Raw genomic sequence first — 19,120 nt, forward strand, 5'->3', positions numbered from 1 at the left:
TAGTTTTGGTCTCTTCTGAAAGGTAACACTCTGAACTTTCTTCCCCACCAGTCAGAATCACAGTAAGCACTACACGGAATGTGTTATAGCAGTTTTAGCACACTGAAATTGAAGGTTTTTCTTCAGACCCATCAAGAATTACGCATTGATAAGCCTGCACCTATAATTGGGCCTTGTTAGCTGTATGAACACACCTTGTCAGAGTTTAAATTTGAAACTAATATCACATAAATGAATACTTACACATGTTTTTCTAAGATGTTCAGTTTTTAGAATGTAATTGGCTACATGGTGTGTCAATCATGCACTAACTTGCTTGTTAGTGGCTGTGGAGAGTATAGCGGGTGGGTTTCTCCTCAAGGACACTCAATTGCTGTTGTAGGCTTCGGACAGGGCGTAGAAGCTTCCATTCGGTCAGGTAGGTGACAGTCGAAAGCTAAGAGTGCAGTCGCGGTGTTGATGCCAACATATTCCTGAAATTCGGAAACCAGAGTCACAAAGCAACACTGGTGGAAGAGTCGGACAGATAACAGCTTTGACACAACCGCTTACTAACTGTAGCAGTTATGTACACAGCACGTTTATATTGAAAACGCAGTGACCTGTGGGTGGGCTGGTAGTTTTTAGCTATATTTGAGTAAGGTCAAGTCCTTAGATAAGTGGAGGTAACAACAATCAGCTGATCATACCAGACATAACAATACTTTTTAAGAACTTAGTACAGTACAGTACAGAACAATACAATCATGTGGAAATTATACTTCCTCATACTGTATGTACATATCAATGACAGCAATGCCTACAGCCAATGAATCTAATGTAATAGTATGTTATCTCTGTCCGCAGTGCGCTTACTGATTGTTTCTCTCCATGTGTAACTCCCTCATACAGCATTTCCATCACACTATTTTCATTTTTACACAATTCCAATCCAACAAAAATCCCGTTCTGTTAGCCCGACAGCCATGCAATTTTTCAGCTGCTGGCAATTCGAACAAATTGCAGTGCACACCATCAGACACACAGGAAACCGGCTTCATTCTTACAGTGTAATTGTCATTCACAAAGTCATCCAGTCAATCCACTTGTCAATCTGAATTTTACTACTGTTGCACTTACTGTAAGTAGCTCAGTTAACAGTGTCAGGCAAAAGCTTAGAGTGTCTAGTCAGTCAGCCAGTCAGTCAGCCATTTGTTCTGGCATTCAGCCAGTTAGAGGGTCAGTCAGCCAGCCATCTAGTCAATTGAATGGTTGCCAGTGGTTCCATTTACTGTACGAATTTTAGTCTGAACACTGAGAAATAATGTCTGGCTCTTATTAATTAACATTAACATTACAGAACGTGGAGGCAAAGGGAAAAGAAAAAGTATGGGGGGAGAGATCCTGGCCATGCTGCAAAGTCAGAATGTCACAGTTTACCTGAAAGCACGTAGATTGAAAAGCACAGAATGAACTTTGACCTCACTAGAGCCCCTGTGTCAAAAACACTTAAAGAAAGAAGTATGATCAGTATTCAGACCAAACAGGGAGGAGGGTAAGACTTAAAGATGGCTAAGAGGATGTGATTCACAGTGAAAAAATACAGGGTCATCTGAGGATCTTTTTTGCTGCACTGCTGCTGCAATATTCCCTCTCAAACCTCAGCGGTTATTTCATTTGGATAAATTACCAAATAAAACCAAAGTAAGTTGAGCGTTATTATGATACCTTTAAGGTTACTTACAATTAAAGGTCCTGTATCCCGGAACTGTAGGTGACTGGTGGCCTCATCTACAGGTTCAAGAAGACCTCTTGGATATGAACTGTTCAAATCTGTAATGTTTTAACTCAAAATGTTATATCAACTTATGGTGATTACAGAACATTTAAACACCTTTCCATACTTAACTGATGTTGATTTGTCTGGCATGCTGGGACCTCTCCTGATTTAGCACCCCCTGAAAGTAGAGCCAGTCCTCTGGGGAACTTTCCCTGCATTTCACAGCGTATTTTGTATTTTTCACACCTGAAAATCAAACATAAATCCAGGACCATCACTCCTTGCTAGCAGGTTCATCTTCAGGGTTCTGCGGTGGCAGATTCTAATCAGCCAAACAAATAGCAGGATTCCACACAACCCTTCCATAACAATTTCACTGTTTTTGATGTACACTGAACAAAACCGAAAGCTTTCAGATTTGAAATGATCCTTGGGGAAAAAAAAAAACCTTTTGCACATCAAACCCATTCCCTGTCGGATCAACAAGTAGCTATTGGTGAGTTGCTAGGTTCATCCTTCAGAGAGAAATGCGACCCTGTTCAGTTTTCATGGTCTTTCATCATATTGGTGAAAAAGCTGATTAAAAAAATCCAGACATTTCTTAAACCGCTTTTCCTTGAAACACTTCTTTCAAAACTATTTTTTGATGATTTTGTAGACCGATTGTACAAAAGTTACGCTCATAACTGGTTATTCTGATATAACCTAACAAAGCTAACAAAGCAGTCCAGAGACAGTGACGGCTGTTGGTTGCTCCTTCAGTTCAAGCATCAAGCAACAAAAAGGAGGATGGTACTGTACAGAATGTAAAAAGGCTCCGCTGGGTAAAGATGACTTGATTAAATATATATTTTTTTCTTGTATTCCATTTTGTTACATTATTAATCATCATTAATTAATCAGGCTGTATTGTTATGGTAAAACACTGGAGACTTGCTTTGAGCCTGCAGACAAGATCTATCAGAGGTGTTCAAACTGAATTAGGTTTGTTTAAATGGTAATGTAACAAATCCTGGAAGAGGAAACATGATGAAACCGTCCCTGTGGCAGAATGGAGGGTGTGGTTTGGCTGACTGCTCTCGCTGACCTTCAGTGGTCATCCTGTTTGAATTCAGTAGCACCTCTAAATCAATAGGCTCTTTCAGCATCCAAAATTTTAAACGTTTAGAGAGCATTTTTTTTTTTCCTCCAGCATCAGCATAATGAGAATGTCACACCTATCTTCTGATGGCTGCATGTCAGTGGGAGCTTGACCCTGACCCTCACCTGTGACTGTTTTTATAATGAACCATTCACAGAAAATAGGAACAATGCAGCACTTTGTCGCAGCCTAACCCTTGAATGCAAAATGAAATCTTAACACTAAAAAGATCTGCAAAGATCCTGTAGTCATTCACTCAGCCTCTTAGTGTTATCCTGTCTGCCCCCTTGTGGCTAATATGAGACGTGCTGTTGGCCATGGATGACAAACATGAACCTCGATTATTGAGTTTACACACCTTCCCCTCATGAATATAGTGTATGCATGGAGTTTTTGCTTCTGTGATTCTTTTTCCATGCTCAGGCACTGTGTGCTGCAATAATTACATTGCAGTTTACATACTGTGTTATCATTGAAAGATGAGATAAAGACACAGTGCTCCTTCCCTCTATAATTTACCATTGTTAACTAATTCTTTATAGCTGTTCCATTCTTTCTTCACTGACTCTGTCCAAGTACAACAGGTTCAATAAAATCTCATGCATGGGTGGGGTTTAACAAATGCTGAATTAGTTTTCTCTCCACACTCTTCTCTGCACTCTGTTCTAATGCCCAACCCTACACCCTGAACACCTGGCACTGAATGTGTGTGTTTACTGCTTGTGTGTGTCTGTCCATGTTCCTGTTGGTATACAGAAGTAGGACTTTTTGCACACATCTTTCATCGCTGCCAGTGTGTCTTCTGCTCTTTAGTGTGTGTGTGTGTGTGTGTGTGTGTGTGTGTGTGTGAGTGTCTATTTTAACTTGATGAATCTATCAATATGAGTGCTTATTTCTATATGTAATGAGTGAGTGCTGCTGGGTGTGTGTGTGTGTGTGTGTGTGTGTGCCTGCCTGTTTGTCTGTTGTCTATGCGTGTGTCAGGTATGAACAATCTGTTTCCCTCCCTGCGGCAGAATCCACCAATCACATCCCTCCATCATCTCTCTTCATTACGTATTCATGAGTTTCTGTGTCTGCAGGGCTGTGATTGGCTCTTAATGAACAACTGACGGCATTATCAGTCAGCCAATGCTATGGCAACAAAATAAGTCAGTCAGTACAAAAGAAACACCAGTCAACCACTGGTACGGAGCCATTATTCAACCTGAGCAGTGAGACAGTACGCCCCTCGGGGAGGTTGACATATTGGATACTGTCGACTGCATGGTACCTTTGATATGACGCTCATATAGTCTCAAACCTGCACATGACCAAGCCTGCACATCATTAAATGTCTGTGGATGATTACAGCCAAGGAATAAGAGAGCATTTAGCACATGTGGAATACACCATTAAGGTTTTGTGTAAATATATCCCCAAGTCCTTTTCCTTGTCAACCTTGGCACACAAACCATTACTCAAACTGAGTACAGAGTTGCTGTTGGCCTCAAGGGCTTCATATGAGCTCATAAATCTATGAACTACCCCTTTATCATCTTTTATATCATTTTGGAGCCCGCATTTCGCTAGCACTGGCTTTTATTGTTGACTCCCACCTTTTTTTCTGCTGTTGCCACAGTACATCAGAAGGGTCGTTAGCAGTGGGATCATTACAGTAAGTGTAGCAGGGAATGTACTTGGTTGAATTAATGCGGCTAGTTTGCATAGACACAATCTGGTGAGGTTGTGTGATTGCTGGTCTATGGTTACAAAATAGCTCATCAAATGCGGAGGATGTCTACAGTGCTGACAAGCGTCCTCACCCACTTAGTACACTCACTAATTGAATATATTAAAACTGTGATTAACACAATGTAGGCAGAGGTATTTATTGAGTCCTGTAGCCTACCCCAGGCATTAATATTCACTACATCAAGAGCTCATTCGTATTAGCCCTGGAGATCTACAATACATTTTACGTCACCTGAATTAATAGTTTGTTGAATGTAAAGCTGTATAACCAGAAATCCAGTAAGCTTAGCCTGTCGTCATCACTGTAAACACAAAGAAGCAGTTGAGGGCTGCTCCCGCCAACAGAGATAACTCCACTTTCACCTTTAAAGCGTCCTTACTGCAGTGGATGGTCGAGTCCACAACAAAGAGAGTGACGCACAATAACGTTGGGAACACTTTCAAAGCAATTGATGAACAAGGGAAACACTGACAGCCAGTCAAAATCCATCTGAATTTACAGGGACATGAAATGAACATTAGACAACAGGCATTTAGGAAACACCTTTTAGAGGGTCTGCTCGAGTAACTTAGTCTTGGTTGTTTGTATAACTTATTAAACACATATTTGAACAGAGACATTCTGACAAACGGTCTTTGGAGCCTGTGGGAGCTCTGAAGTTTGTTTTGTTTTTACTAATGTCCTCCTTGATGATCGCTAGGATAATTGATGATGACCCTTACAAAAGGTTAAATAGAATTTGTCTTCAAAAGACATACTCTTTTATAGAGTGCTGGATTCTCCTGCATGAAACCATATCCTTCTGGTATTCTTTTTGTAACTCTGTACAACATATAACGGTAAGTTATTGATAAACTTTTCTCAAGTTGGCGACACAGCAGGCACATGCATTGTATCCATGCGCCAGTTTTTACAGAACATTATCATTCATCTGGCAAGTATTGCTTTAAAATTATTCAAAATTTACCTCTCATACATGTTACCGGCTATTAGTCCCAACTGCATCGTATCTTTTCCATCTCTTTGACTTCCATTTTTCAGATTTTAACTAATCCAAACCGAGCTTTAGCTTGGATGTATCCAGATAAACTAGTGGTAACAGCTTAGTTTAGACCCACAATAAAATTGACAGTATAAGTAGTATATAGACAATCAGTAAATGGGAAAGTACATACAGGAACATGTTTTTAGTGATGTACAGTATTATTCAACAAGTATAAAATATTCATTTTATTTGACTATATTCAAACTTGGATATCACACATCCACAACAACTGTGTTTACTAGTGACACTTATAATGTATCAGTGCTGAATAGGGTGAGCCAAAGTAAAGCATAGCTGAATCTTAGAATAAGACAGATATGTTGTTTATGTCGTGAGCAGGTTTTCTGAATCCTCCCATTGCATTTTAGTTCTCAGTCTAGAACATGTGTTACCACGGACAGCAGTAACAGCAGTAGATATTTGCCTTCCCACGTGGGTACATTAAAACACCAGTGAGTGGCATCGAGCCCAAAAGCTGGTGGGTTCAATCAAAGTGTGTGATGCCTGTCTGCTCAAATCACCTCCTTAGAGAGTGCTTCACTACAGGTTTTAGGAAATGTGAAATCCAGATAGAATTGAGGTGAACAAGCAAGTCTGACTAAAGCAAGTGAGTCACTGAGCTGGAGCCTTACTTGGGTAACAGAGTAGCTCCGGCTTTTGGTTATACATTTTGAAAGAGAATAGATTTGAGTTTTAAGTTGAAAAGTACAGTATCAAGTCTGTGTCAAGCTCAAGGAGATGCTCTCGTCGAGGAATGCAGCTGTATCATCAAACTTGGTTTTGCCGAAGTGTATGTTCTCTTACATTATTGAACATTAGTTCACTTCGCAGTTATACTGTTCCTAGTGAATCACAGATAATGTAGAAGTAAATATATTTTAGTTCATAATTATGGTTTACTTAAATGCCGATGCACTTCCATCTGTTGTTTGCTGTAGAGCTGCTGCTTGCAGGCTAGAATATTAACATGGGCATATTTAACTTTGATGCATATTCACACAGGACAGGTTTTATGATGCATATTAACAGGGGCTTTATACTGTGAATGAATTTGCACAGGCAATAACAAATTTGACTTTTAACTATTTTTGGCTCAGTTTCCCCGATTTGGCTGCCTAACAGGAGGGAAATACATTTCAAACCTGATTGTCTTTTGATCGAAATTAGAGCTTCCCCTCGTTGTTGAAAATAACAGGAGTCTGTTGATCATCAAAGTTCTTAATTCAAAACAACTGGGACATTTTCAAGCACGAGTTTAATCTGAAGCCAGTGGCACAGTGAAAGTATACATTGTTTCTCACCCCTTTTTGATTGTTTTTTTTTACCCTTGGCATATGATGGTTTTTTTGCCCACAAGTGAAAAAAAAAATGCCAGGTCTGCAATGCAGCGTAATGGAAAAATATATTCACTCTATTCATAGTTTCTTGTGAGTTATATTTTAAAATACAGCTGTCTGTAGTTGTTCCAAATTGTTTGTGAACGTAAGCGCATAAGCGGGGGGTGGGTGTTGGGTATGAATCTCTGCTCGTGAATATCATAAATGAAATGCATTGACAGATGCTTTTCCTCTCAGAGAGTGCAGATATTGTGTCAGATATCAGGCATGTCCCCCCTTATTTTGAATAGCTATGACATCAGTGACAGGAATAATACATTTCATTCTTTGTGTAGGTGGATTTCTGTTTAATTAGATAATGTGCTTTTGCATTTGGTTTATGTGAGTACTGTGCTTAGAGTCAGCCACAAAACAGCTTTGGTACAAGAGTTGCCTCAAGCAAACTCATTAATGGTGAATATATGATATAAATTATTTTCATATTTAAGGGAAATTCATATTTTCTCCGGATTTGTTTGAGTTTTTGATGTGGAAGCTTTTCCAACTAGAAAAACAGCATACGACTCTCACCATTTTAAAAGTCTCGTGACCGGGAGGTGTCCTTTAAAATCCCAAATCCTTTAAGTTTTTATTACCTCCGCCAAGGAGGTTATGTTTTTGCCTGTGTGCATTTGTTTGTTAGTTGGTTGGTTGGTTTGTCAGCAGGATTAGACAAAACCCTCTAAAGGGATTTCCATGAAACTTGGAAAGACGATGGGTCTCAGAATAGACACTATTAACTTTTCATGCAGGTCCAAATAAAGGGATGGAGCCAGGAAAGAAAACAAAAGATTTAGTTTGATGACATGGTAAAGTAGCGGAGGTTCATGGGAGTCGATGTTCTGAGCCAGCATTTGTTTAGAAATAAAAACAACAAATAAAATAGCTACTACTTATGGTGAAAATGTATGTGACATGACTTAGGCACAAATGTTCAAAGACGAGGTAATGTAATTAAGTTCTACTCGTCTTACATTTAGTCATGTTTGAGTCATGCTCCTTTCGTGCTTCCTTACTCTCTGACACACCATTTGGCGTTTTCCCGGAAGTTGCAGCAACAGGCAACCAAATGAAACTGAATAACCCTGAATAAACTTCCAAATGAAACTGAGCTTGAACATTGTTGGAGACATTTGGGATAATGAAGGTACAAAACTCAACTAAATACTGTATAAAACGTAGGTCTAGCTGTTTTTGACATTGTAATTCCATACAATGATTACAGTACTATACATCAGTTGTTCTCAAATGGCGACTCTTACAAGTGTGCCTTGGGAATTTTTCACAACCATAGATTATTATTGAAATAGACAACTATACAGCAAGTCATGAATACATTTTACATTACTTTCTTGTACACATCCACAGAGGCAAAATCTTTACTCCAAAAAAATCATTTAAAAACTCTACATTGAATCAATCATAAACATAGACAGTGTGTTTAGATAAGACTTGTTTTAGAGGCTATTTTGCACAAATACGAATACAGGTGTGCCTTTAGATTTGTCTGTGTCTGCCCTGGACACTGAACATTTAAAAACCAGTGCTGTACATCACCAATAATGTGGCTATATAGTATATTTGAACAAAGGAAATATACCTGCCCAACGAACGTATTCATCCAATCAGACATGATTAATAAAGCACACAGTAACACATTTTTCATTCAAAATTGAGTATTATAGAGTTAGGGTCAGTACTTACACACATGCAGTTGAAACCACATTAAATCATTATGCCGTTAAATTAACTAAATAATGCATGAATGCAGCTAATGTTTAGCCGCTCTGCATTAGATTAATTGTAAGCACATGAATCGATTCCAACGTTTTCAGTAGGGCACCGCTAACATATGAGCATGTATGTTGCAACATTAGGATAATTGTTGGCATAAAACACACATGATGTAATTTACAATGTCAGATATAATGTTATTGATGCGTGTGCATATAGCCACTGTATAACATTAGGATAATTGTAGCACATTAACTCATCCGCCATTCATCACCATTCAGTGGATTAGTCAGGTCGTTATGAAAACGACGTCTGTCAGCCACTTTATCAGACATTCATTAAAGTGATTTGTCACTGTACTTTGTCATTCAGGACAAGATATATTTGTGTTCATGTTTTCATTATTTAGGTTATTTTTGCATTCATTTGTTTTATAAGGGAAGGGCAGAAATCATATCTGGAGGCAGTCAAATGGAGATTACCCTCACGGCATTTTGTTTTGTTGTTATTACGATCGCACAGATTCAAATACAGCTCTCGCCCACTCACTTTGTCTTCCGTACATGCTGCTGCTAAAGAAACATCTGGGGCATGACATCGCTAACCCCGTAATGACATGAAGTCACCCAATGACAGAAAACGAAGCTTGTGCTGACAAGGATCCCCCCGCCGGGTTGTCCGCTCTTGTCTTTGATTTACTCTGATTAAAAGAACCATTTATTTGCTAACGTGCCATTATCTGAATGCTTTGATTACAGAGCTGCATCATTGTCATTTTGATTAAAGCTGCAATTTCCTTTTACCAGCTTTTGTTCAGCGTATGATGGGGCTTCCAACAAAACACCTCAACATCTGATGTATGTGTCTGAGTGACAGAGAGAGAGAGAGAGAGAGGGAGATTAAGCTTCTTATGGACAAATGCTGCTATTATAGAAATCTTTAGAAGTTTTTAATTTCCTATTTTCTGTCCTCTGTCTGCTTATGTCTTTCTCTCTTTGTCTCTCTCTCTGGCTCTCTCGCTACCTGTGTCCACCATTTTAAGATTTTACTTTGCCTTTGTGACTTTCTTTTCAACTGTGCTCTTCTCTCTCTCAGCACTGTGAGGGAGAAGAATCTGCCATTATTTTTTTGAAATTCCTTCACTAGGTCTCACCCCCAACCCCCCCCCCCCCCCCCCCCCCCCCCCCCCCCCCCACACACACACACACACACACACACACACACACACACACACACACACACACACACACACACACACACACACACACACACACACACACTTTTTATCCGATCTGTTCTCTGATTTTTCTTCTCTTTTCTGTATTCTGTTCTCCTCCGCAGTGAAGCGATCAGTAGATTTTAAATCGCGGGGCGTTAAATTATTCCCTGGCAAAGACTCCAGCAACAAGTTTTCAATATGTGAGTTCACATCTTAATGTCACTAATGAACTAACGTGTGATGGCTTGATTTGGCTTGGACTGGCTTTGTTTTTTCATGTTTGTTTGTTCTTTTAATGTGTTTTATTATTTTGTCTCCTTTAAAGGCTGTCAGTTTTAACGCTTGTGCCTCTCTTTATTGACAGCACAGATAACACGTGCTTCCATCACTTCACGTAAAAAAAAAAAACCCAAAACACAGTGCCAAATTTTGTGAGTGACACAAATGTGTTGAAAATGTGACAGCCTTTATAAGAGCATGCTTTTTTGCATTCCGCTTGACTGCTGTGGTTTTTTTTTTTATGTTTTGTGTACGTGTTTTCGTCACGGTGTCTTGCTTTTATGCATGCTCATTCATGGCTCGCTTTGATATATTTAATCATGGCTTGCTCCGATAAGCTTAATCATGGTTTGTTTTTGGCTTGCTTTGGGCTTGATCGGGGTATGTGAATCAGTTGTTGGAATATTGTTTACCCCCCTCCTCTCCTCTCCTCTCCTCTCCTCTCCTCGTCACATACCTAAACCACATTTTTGTCGACCTTAAAACACAGGTCACATCAGTTAAAATTTGGACTATGAAGATCTATAACCTCTCAGTTTTTTTTATTATTTATTATTTCTTTTTATTCCACAGTATTAAAACTACAAAAAAAGTTATCTGCCAATTTTCTATTCCTCCTTGGAACTACCACAGTTGTCTCGAACTGTGTGAAATCGCAAATTGAAAGAATAAGTCACTTTGGAAACTAACTCTTTAATAACACCTTGAAGTCGAATTTTAAAATATGAGGGTGCATAAGCCACTTGACGCATGGTAATGTAAGAACGGCCACATGAATATTATTTCATTCCTTTCAAAGCCTTTTTTCTGAACACTCTGACATTGTGGGAGCATGAACCAAAAGTGTGAAAACTCTCAAAGAAAAAGTAGAGTACCTTTTTTTACTCTGAAATTTCGCTTATTAAAGCTGTCAGTACCCACTTAAACCTGACATGTTTTAGAGCTATTTTACACCCAATTCCCTCTCAGTTTCTTCCTCACTTCTTTTCAGCCTCTTTATCAAACCTCCTCTACTCTTTCTCAGTTTCACACACTATCACACATTATACTCGTACGCTGATGATATTTACTTAACTTTTATGTTTCCCGACTTCTTTAAGCACAAACAAACAGTGCACACATTTATTGCACAGATACTTGCACAACCATTGTTTCACACCCGTGCATAATTACTTAACATGCATGTGCACATATTTGCATCCCGAGGGAATATTTAAACACTTAGACAAATACATCTATGCAAGGGAACACACACACACACACACACATACAGACAAGTACTGTAGGTCTTTCTTCTTTGCATGTTTGCTAATGATGCACTTTTGAACACTTCTGATTTATCTGCTTGTTTTCCTTATTTGCTTGTCCACTTTGTGTGTGTGTGTGTGTGTTTGTTCGTGTGTGTGGATCTCTTGAATATTGATGAGCTGATCTAAGCACGATACACAACCCATTGCAGAATCTGGTTTGCTGACAGGTTGGAGAGTCATGGTTGAGGTTTGATCCTACAGATGTGAATTAGTATGTTAATTAGCCTGGCTCTGATTGGTTCAGGTGTTAATTTGCTCCGCTCCGACTGCGCTCCTTGGTGAAGCACAAAACTTGCGTGTGTCCATTCCTATGTACCTATGTTCATGTGTCAGTGTGCGTGTTTATGTATTTGTGCATGTATGTATATGTGTGTACGTATGTGACTTTTTGGGTTTTCTGTGTGTGTGACTGTAACCAGTCCCTCTGTTCTGGTGTTAATAGTCCAGATGGTCAAATTAGCCGCTCCAACAAAGCAACAAACTATCTACTCTAACAGATACACACACATACACACACCAACCACCTGCTGGGTCTGTTGATAAGGACTCAACATGTACATGCATGTTGGTCGGACAGCGCCGGACAGCCTGTGCAGGAGGCTGTGTGTGTGTGTGTGTGTGTGTGTGTGTGTGTGTGTGTGTGTGTGTGTGTAGCTGTGTGTCTGAAAGTAGAAATGGCCTTGAGTTTTCTGGCTTGTTCATTTATTTAAGAAAGGATAAAATTCCCTTTTCATCAACATTTGTTTTGCAACCAGTGCCAGAACAACAAATACAAAATTAATTAACACTAAAACAGAATACTTTCAGGATATGTTTTTTAGCTTTTATTTCAAAACAATAAACAGCTCTGTATTCAAATTAAACACTTTTTTAAAAAAAGTAGTAAAAAGCTTTTTGTGGCTCCAGATGAAGCAGCACGTGATTTGATACATACCCCCACTGCATCGTGGGTATTGTAGACGGCAAGTTTTATGATGAGCCCATCGGTGTTATAGGGGTCCGATGCTAGACTAGTTTTTGCTGCTTTTCAAAACCTGTTGCCGACATTACCCACAATGCAACATAACCACCTTATGGAGACGACTTATTGGCTCACATGCAGCTTCCTCCGGAACCACAAAATATGTTATACTACCATTTTTCAAATATGAGATAGTACTCCAGAAGACCTGTAAAGACACTTTGATGTGTAAAATTGGTGCAGTTACCCCTTAAACATATAATATTTTATTGAACTAACTCAGCAACTAATTTTTGTTTTAGTGAATTATATTTCTTAGTTGTGTTCAGTCCAAAAAGAACTCTTTAAGATGAGGTGAACAATATTGCAGCGGCAAAAATAACATGAAGGGTAGATGAAAATAAGTTTAAAATGATTGGGTGATGAGAATACAGTTCTCTTCATTCAAAACCCATTATAATAATATAAACTGAATTATGCTCCTCCACAATCAAAGATAATTTAGTCAGACTAATGAAATAGGTGATTTACTGCTACATTGTCCTCCAGTTTCTGCTTAAGAAATAAGCTGGAATACTGGACCGAAATACATGATTAGCTGTGCTTCCCTCTCATTTAAATACCAGTCTTATGCATTTGAAAATCAAACTACACCATGGGGTGTTTTGTTTATTGTATTAATGCAGTAAATAATTGAACCAAGACAGTTCCTCCTTCTAGTAATATCCTACTCACAATGCACACCAGGACAGGATGAATGATTGGAAAAAAAAAAAAAAAAGTCCTAATTTTATTTCATTGGTGTGAATAAAAGACGAGGAGAACTCAAGGATTATTCAAATAATTCTATTCTCACCCTAAACTCATTAAGGAATAGGAGAGATTCCTGACACACGGGGTCTTAAATTGAGTAAAAAATAGGTCATCAATGGACTCCAGCTCATTAAGACACCGTATTACTACTAATACTTTAGTTGTGCTCCGCACCGCTAGAAACAGCTCTGTGTCACATAATGAATCCTTCTCGGTGCCAGAAGAAGCACAGTTTTAGTGTGCAGTGTGGTCTGAATTTGAAACGTTTTGCAATGGAAAGCTTCTGAATTGGAACAGAGTTTTTTGGGGTTTCTTTCAGTAAATGTACCTGTCAGCTATGTTTCTTTGGCTTTCCCTTAAGTTTTTTTTTGTTTGCCTTTTCTCTCTTTGCTCCAACACACACATGCTTACACACACTGTCCGTTGCTCAAAGTTAACCCGGCAGCTAAGTCTCTTGAAAGTTTTAAAACTTTTAAACACTCAAGTTAGAGAGAAAGAGAGAGAGAGAAAGAGAGGGAGAGGGAAAGAATTGACTCCGAATGGCTGAGGCTTATGGAAATAAAAAGAATAAAAAATTCTACACTGGAGTGTGTTTTGAGGAAAGCCAGTGAAAAACAGCTGAGGGGTTATTTTATATAGAAAAGGAGTCGGGGAGACTGAGTGACAGGGAGAGATTAGAGAGTCAAACAAGCAAGACAGAAAAAAAAGTGGTAAAATGCTCCATACATTTACTGTTAACAGCAGTACTATAATTAGTGACAGAGTAGAGATGCATCATGTCAGCTATGTGTTTGTTGTGATGTCGCAGTCTTGCAGTGTTTGTACGGTTCTGTCTGTTGTCTCTGCTCTACCATCGTGATGTTTGGAGTGCTGCTGTCAAGATTAGCTGTTTCTGTTTCTGTGGGAATGAAGATGGTATCTGGAGCTCCATGCCTTCCGTGTCTGCGTACCCAACTGTCTAACCCATCCCTCGCTTTGTCTCCTGGTCTCTCCTTCCACCTGTTTCCTGCTGACTCAAAGTGACGAAGCAGGCAGGCTTCCAAAACCCAAAGTGGAGAGCTGGAAATTACCAGTGGAAGCCTTGTGCTGAACACTGTCAACAGGATGACAGTTTTAGAGCCATGTCAGGGTGCAGTGGAGTGCTTCTGTGCTACGGCTTTGGCTCCAAAGTTTACGTCACATACTTAATCTTAATATTCTCAACGCATGAAAAAGCCTCATCTGTGCCTCATTGTAACCCATCTGCCCCTGGCTCTCCACCTGTCTTTCTCTCTGTGTAGTAAATGAAGGGGGTGTGAGACAGGCGTCTAACTCCTGTCCTGACCCTGGAGAGCCAGAGAATGGAAAACGCCACGGCAGTGATTTCAGGTACATTATTTGTATGCACAAAAACATACACACGCAACACTTTAAATGCATTCAGCTACATACTATACCTATCTGCACAGTGTAGAGAAAATAAGTACATTGCCATTCCCATTCACACCTCTGTGTTTGATTATGTGTGTTCGTGTGCAGCATTGGCGGCGTGGTGCAGTTCAGTTGTGGAGAAGACTATGTTCTGCAGGGGAGTAAAACCATCAGCTGCCAGCGAGTTGCTGAAGTTTTTGCAGCCTGGAGTGACCACAGACCGGTCTGTAAAGGTAAGAAAGAGCTCTCAGCGCCACATCTGCACATGCATACAAATTACTGACACCACAGTAGAAGACACAGATGGATAAAGAGGCAGTCATCACAGATGTAATGAAGGTAAGAAAACGGCACCTCAAAATGTTGCCAGCATGTTGCTTTGGCCTCTCCTCAGTTGATCGGGGGCTGCGTTTGAAGTGGAAAAAATCCCAATTCAAATTGAAGCTCCCTGGCAATAAAGTTATGAAACAAAACACCCCATAATCCAATGTTTGGAGTGTAGCGCCTCACTGACATGCTTTAGTTGTATGCTTTCATCAAGGGAGTTACGATAGTGATTGTTGAAAACCTAAAATTACACCCCCTATCATCAAAGTGCGCACAAAGTATAATTTACAAATGAAAGTGGCACAAGGCACACAATCTTCTTAATACATACAGAACATTAATGTGACAAAAGTGAATACAGTTTTCAGTATTTTATTCACTGAGGCCGGTTTACATAATTTGTGCTCAGTTAATTAACACACTTCAGACATTCATTCGTCAGCTTCCTGTACTTGTTCTGGTTTCACATCACCACTTTTTAGTCTCAGACCAACATTACATACACACATATGCACACATACGCATTACACAGGGAGTCGTACAAAGAGAAAGAGAGGGAAAGAGGGAGAGAGGGTGTCTGTCATGTTAAATGCCAAAGTCGTTTGTCATGTCTCCCTTCACTAGGCTTCAGACTGTGGCTCGAGACACATACTTTAACATAAAAACCAATATTCACTGGGCGAGAGAGAGAGAGCAAGAACGAGGGTGAGGCACTTTTAACACCCACAGTAACTAATAATCACTGAGATACAGAACAGAAAAGGAGGGAAAAGTAGGGACAGAGAAAGTGAGGGCAGGCGAACAGAAGAAGGAGATGGAGGGAGGCAGAGAAAATCTGAAAAATGTCACACCTACTCTATCTGCTTTAAATTATAGCCTCCGTGAAAGTAAAGCTCACTAGATCCATCACAAGACATTAGCATATGAATGCCAGAAATTGAAAAACTGATTTAAAGTATAATTCACAGACAGAAACTTCCTACTTTTCATTTCACTGTAGGTGGAACTTTAATCAAACACTGAATTCGGTCCATATCTGGATGGTGTGATACATATTGTTTCCTTCAGTTGGCTCGTTACTATGTGGAGGTCAAAGTACAAGTCAAAGTCAAAGTGCAGTCTTTAGGGATCCAATATCTTGCCCAGGAACACCTGAGCAGATCAAGACCACTCTTGGCCTCTCGACACAGGACATAGTCCAACCACTATCCTCAGGTTTTCTCTTGTGAACCAGGCACTGACCTTCATTAAGCATTTTTGTTAGCCTGACAGCGCACATCCTTGTAAAGGGGGCAGGGTATATAACCTAGCCAATGAGTAGGGATGTGGCTGTGTCGTTTGGACTGTGACTGGTCCCTGCAAATCAACCTTATTATCCAACTCATTATCAGAGATATCATAGTGCTGATACCCTTTGATTGGCTCTTTAAGATTGTTAATGGCTGTTAGGGATTCATCATCACTAAACGCCTTATAATGAGCAATCAAAGACAGCTACTGACATTAAGCCAATCAAGTCTTGCATTTACCCATCATGTGATGATGGGCTAAGCCCTCCCTAAAGGGAGACTGACAATGACATTAAAAGTTGCTGATGTTGTCCCTGAGGCAGTGAATGCTTGAAAAGAATGACCTCCATCACCGGGAAACCGAGCCATCAGACGGCAGTCAGCAGGGATCTTTGAAGGGAAAGTATGTGGGCCAGCTGAGACGCTTTCACCGAGCTGAAGTAGCAGATGAGTAGCAGGTGTGCATTGTTAAAGCTCTGCTGAATTTAAAACACAGTCGCAGGTATTCCCAGCACAGGCAACTTTTCAGTGAGCAACTTTTTTGACAAAGCCATGACAAAGTGCACCATCCTGCGCCATGGTTGTTGCTAAGTAACTAGTGATTCTGTGCTAGTTGATCTTTGTTATTTTAAGCATCTCACAATGGAGGGCACTGTTACTCCAGCATGGTCCCCTAGTGCATTCTTCACAAACTCAAAAAGGCAAAGCTCAGGACTATTCATGAGTTCATGTCATGATCTCTGAAACAGTTCCCACAAATGTTATTAAGTTGTCCATAAATCATGCTTCTTTAGACAACGATACTGTTGGGACAGAAGATGCTATTCTTTTCAGCTTACTACTGTATCGTTGCTATGCAGTAGATCCCTGCCCTACTTTTTTGAAACAGAAAGACATCCATCTTCGAAACTCCCAGAAATCCCTGGATAAACACACTGAGGTTGCTTGAAGGACAAGATACCTGTAACTGTGGAATCAAATCTTTTTGACAACAAATGCTGAGGCTTTATTCAAGCTATATGCCAGGATCACTCAGAAGAGAAAACAGAAAAGAAAACCCACAGTAGTATGCAACTGTAAACATTGCAAATATGAAATAGGGTGTTTTGGTGGTGGTGGCTTAGCTGAAAAGCATAGAGAGGAGTATACAGACTACTCCTCTATTTTTAAACCTATTCACAAAAATCTGTCTCCCCCCCAAGGGACAAAAAGCCAATATTGAAATTCTGAAAATAAAGATGCCTCGCAGGCAAGTGAGGACGGCTGGTCTAAAGCTAATAGACTGTGAGTAGAATCAGCTTTTGCTTTAGTGTAGAAGTGATCATACATTTAAAAAGTTTAATTTTCTAACATCTTTGGCGGGCCCTCTCTTTTACCAGTCAGCAGCAGGAATATAATATTGGTTTCCTGGCATCCAATCAAGAAGTGTCGGGATTTTCTAAGCATCTGGCACATCTGGCTCATTCACGCTGAAAGCGATGGCATGTGTGACCAATTCATTATTGCAATTGTGGCGAGCTCAAGGTTGGCAAAGACAGAGCAATCTCTAAGGGGAGCTAGAGCAAGACAACATTGTTAGGAGGATGCTGTAGAATTAGCAGGTAGGGTTAGGCGCTTCAGTAAAGGCTAGTCACATTGGCTCAACCTATCTTCTGTGTAAGCAGCGGCCTATGATAATATAGCACAAACCAAGTTTAATGTTTCACAGTTAGCTTTACAGAGACCTTGATTAGGAGATTGTGCATAATGATGAAAATAATGTTTCTTTAAAAGGACAGAGATATCTGTCCAACTGCAGTTAGTTCTCGCACATTAACATGTTTCTAGTCTCGTTGCCGGTCGTCTGCACTTCTGTTTACTAAAGAGCATACTCCAACTGATTTTCACTGCGTAAACATGGAAATTGTGCGGCTTACTACTCCATTGTGTGGAAAAACACAGGAGGTTGAGTACCTATTTTGATAGGAAAATTTAATTAAGGCACCCACAGTGTTTGAAGAGCTCGGCTGAGCTGGTGGAAATGCCAGAGCAATTTATATGTCGGCCAAAACAAAAATAAAAAAAATTGTGCCGCATCTGCATAAACACAACCCGATCTGCACCACTCCATCCACCCTGGCATAAGGCCGTTCATTTTAAGCCACGAAATTACCAAACTGCCGCAATAGCCTCTGTGCCTCTGACCCTGTTTGCACCTTTACCAGCCTTGCAGATGCATGAAAATGAATACAATTTTTGGAATGAGTTCAACAGGTAAACTCGTGTGCAAGAACAGAACAGCCCGTGGATGAGTTCAGTATGTGCACATTTGATCTTCAATGAGAAAACATTTTGTTCTCTAAACTACAGTGTCCTTATTTAGCCTACATAGTCTCATCCTGATTAACAAAACTGGAATGAGAGAAAGCCTGTGTCTAGCTAAACACAGCTCAGATTTGACCTTTCCATCCAGACCAGCCAATAGCTAAAGTGGAAACTCATGAATAACATTGAGAGAGAGGCAATCTGTCAGGAAGCATCAAGCCAGAGGACTTATTAAAGGGTCACTTCTGTCAAAACACTTAAATACAGCTAAATGCGTCCGTTGGAACATTAGAGAGAAAATAAAGTGAATGTGTCTTGAAAATCTGCCCTTTATATCACAACTGTGAACCAACAGAAAGAGACAGATGATGTAAAAAAAAAAGAAAGAAGAAAAATGAGAGAGAGAGAGACAGGGACA

At 39.9% G+C, this 19,120-nt stretch overlaps 1 protein-coding gene across 9 annotated transcripts in view; it reads left to right on the forward strand.

Moving 5' to 3' along the window:
* Positions 1 to 19,120, forward strand: part of csmd3b (CUB and Sushi multiple domains 3b) — a 376,450-nt gene that overhangs the window by 231,895 nt on the left and 125,435 nt on the right. For 7 of the 9 annotated variants that reach the window (XM_030411810.1, XM_030411811.1, XM_030411812.1 and 4 more), the window contains 3 exons: positions 10,132 to 10,209; positions 14,653 to 14,740; positions 14,891 to 15,015. In XM_030411810.1, the coding sequence (XP_030267670.1) occupies positions 10,132 to 10,209; positions 14,653 to 14,740; positions 14,891 to 15,015 (291 nt within the window). The remainder of the gene's footprint in view (positions 1 to 10,131; positions 10,210 to 14,652; positions 14,741 to 14,890; positions 15,016 to 19,120) is intronic. The other 2 variants (XM_030411814.1, XM_030411819.1) reach the window with 1 other exon arrangement.

This window comes from Sparus aurata, chromosome 3 (genome assembly GCF_900880675.1).
Source record: "Sparus aurata chromosome 3, fSpaAur1.1, whole genome shotgun sequence".
Classification (NCBI taxonomy): Eukaryota; Metazoa; Chordata; class Actinopteri; order Spariformes; family Sparidae; genus Sparus; species Sparus aurata.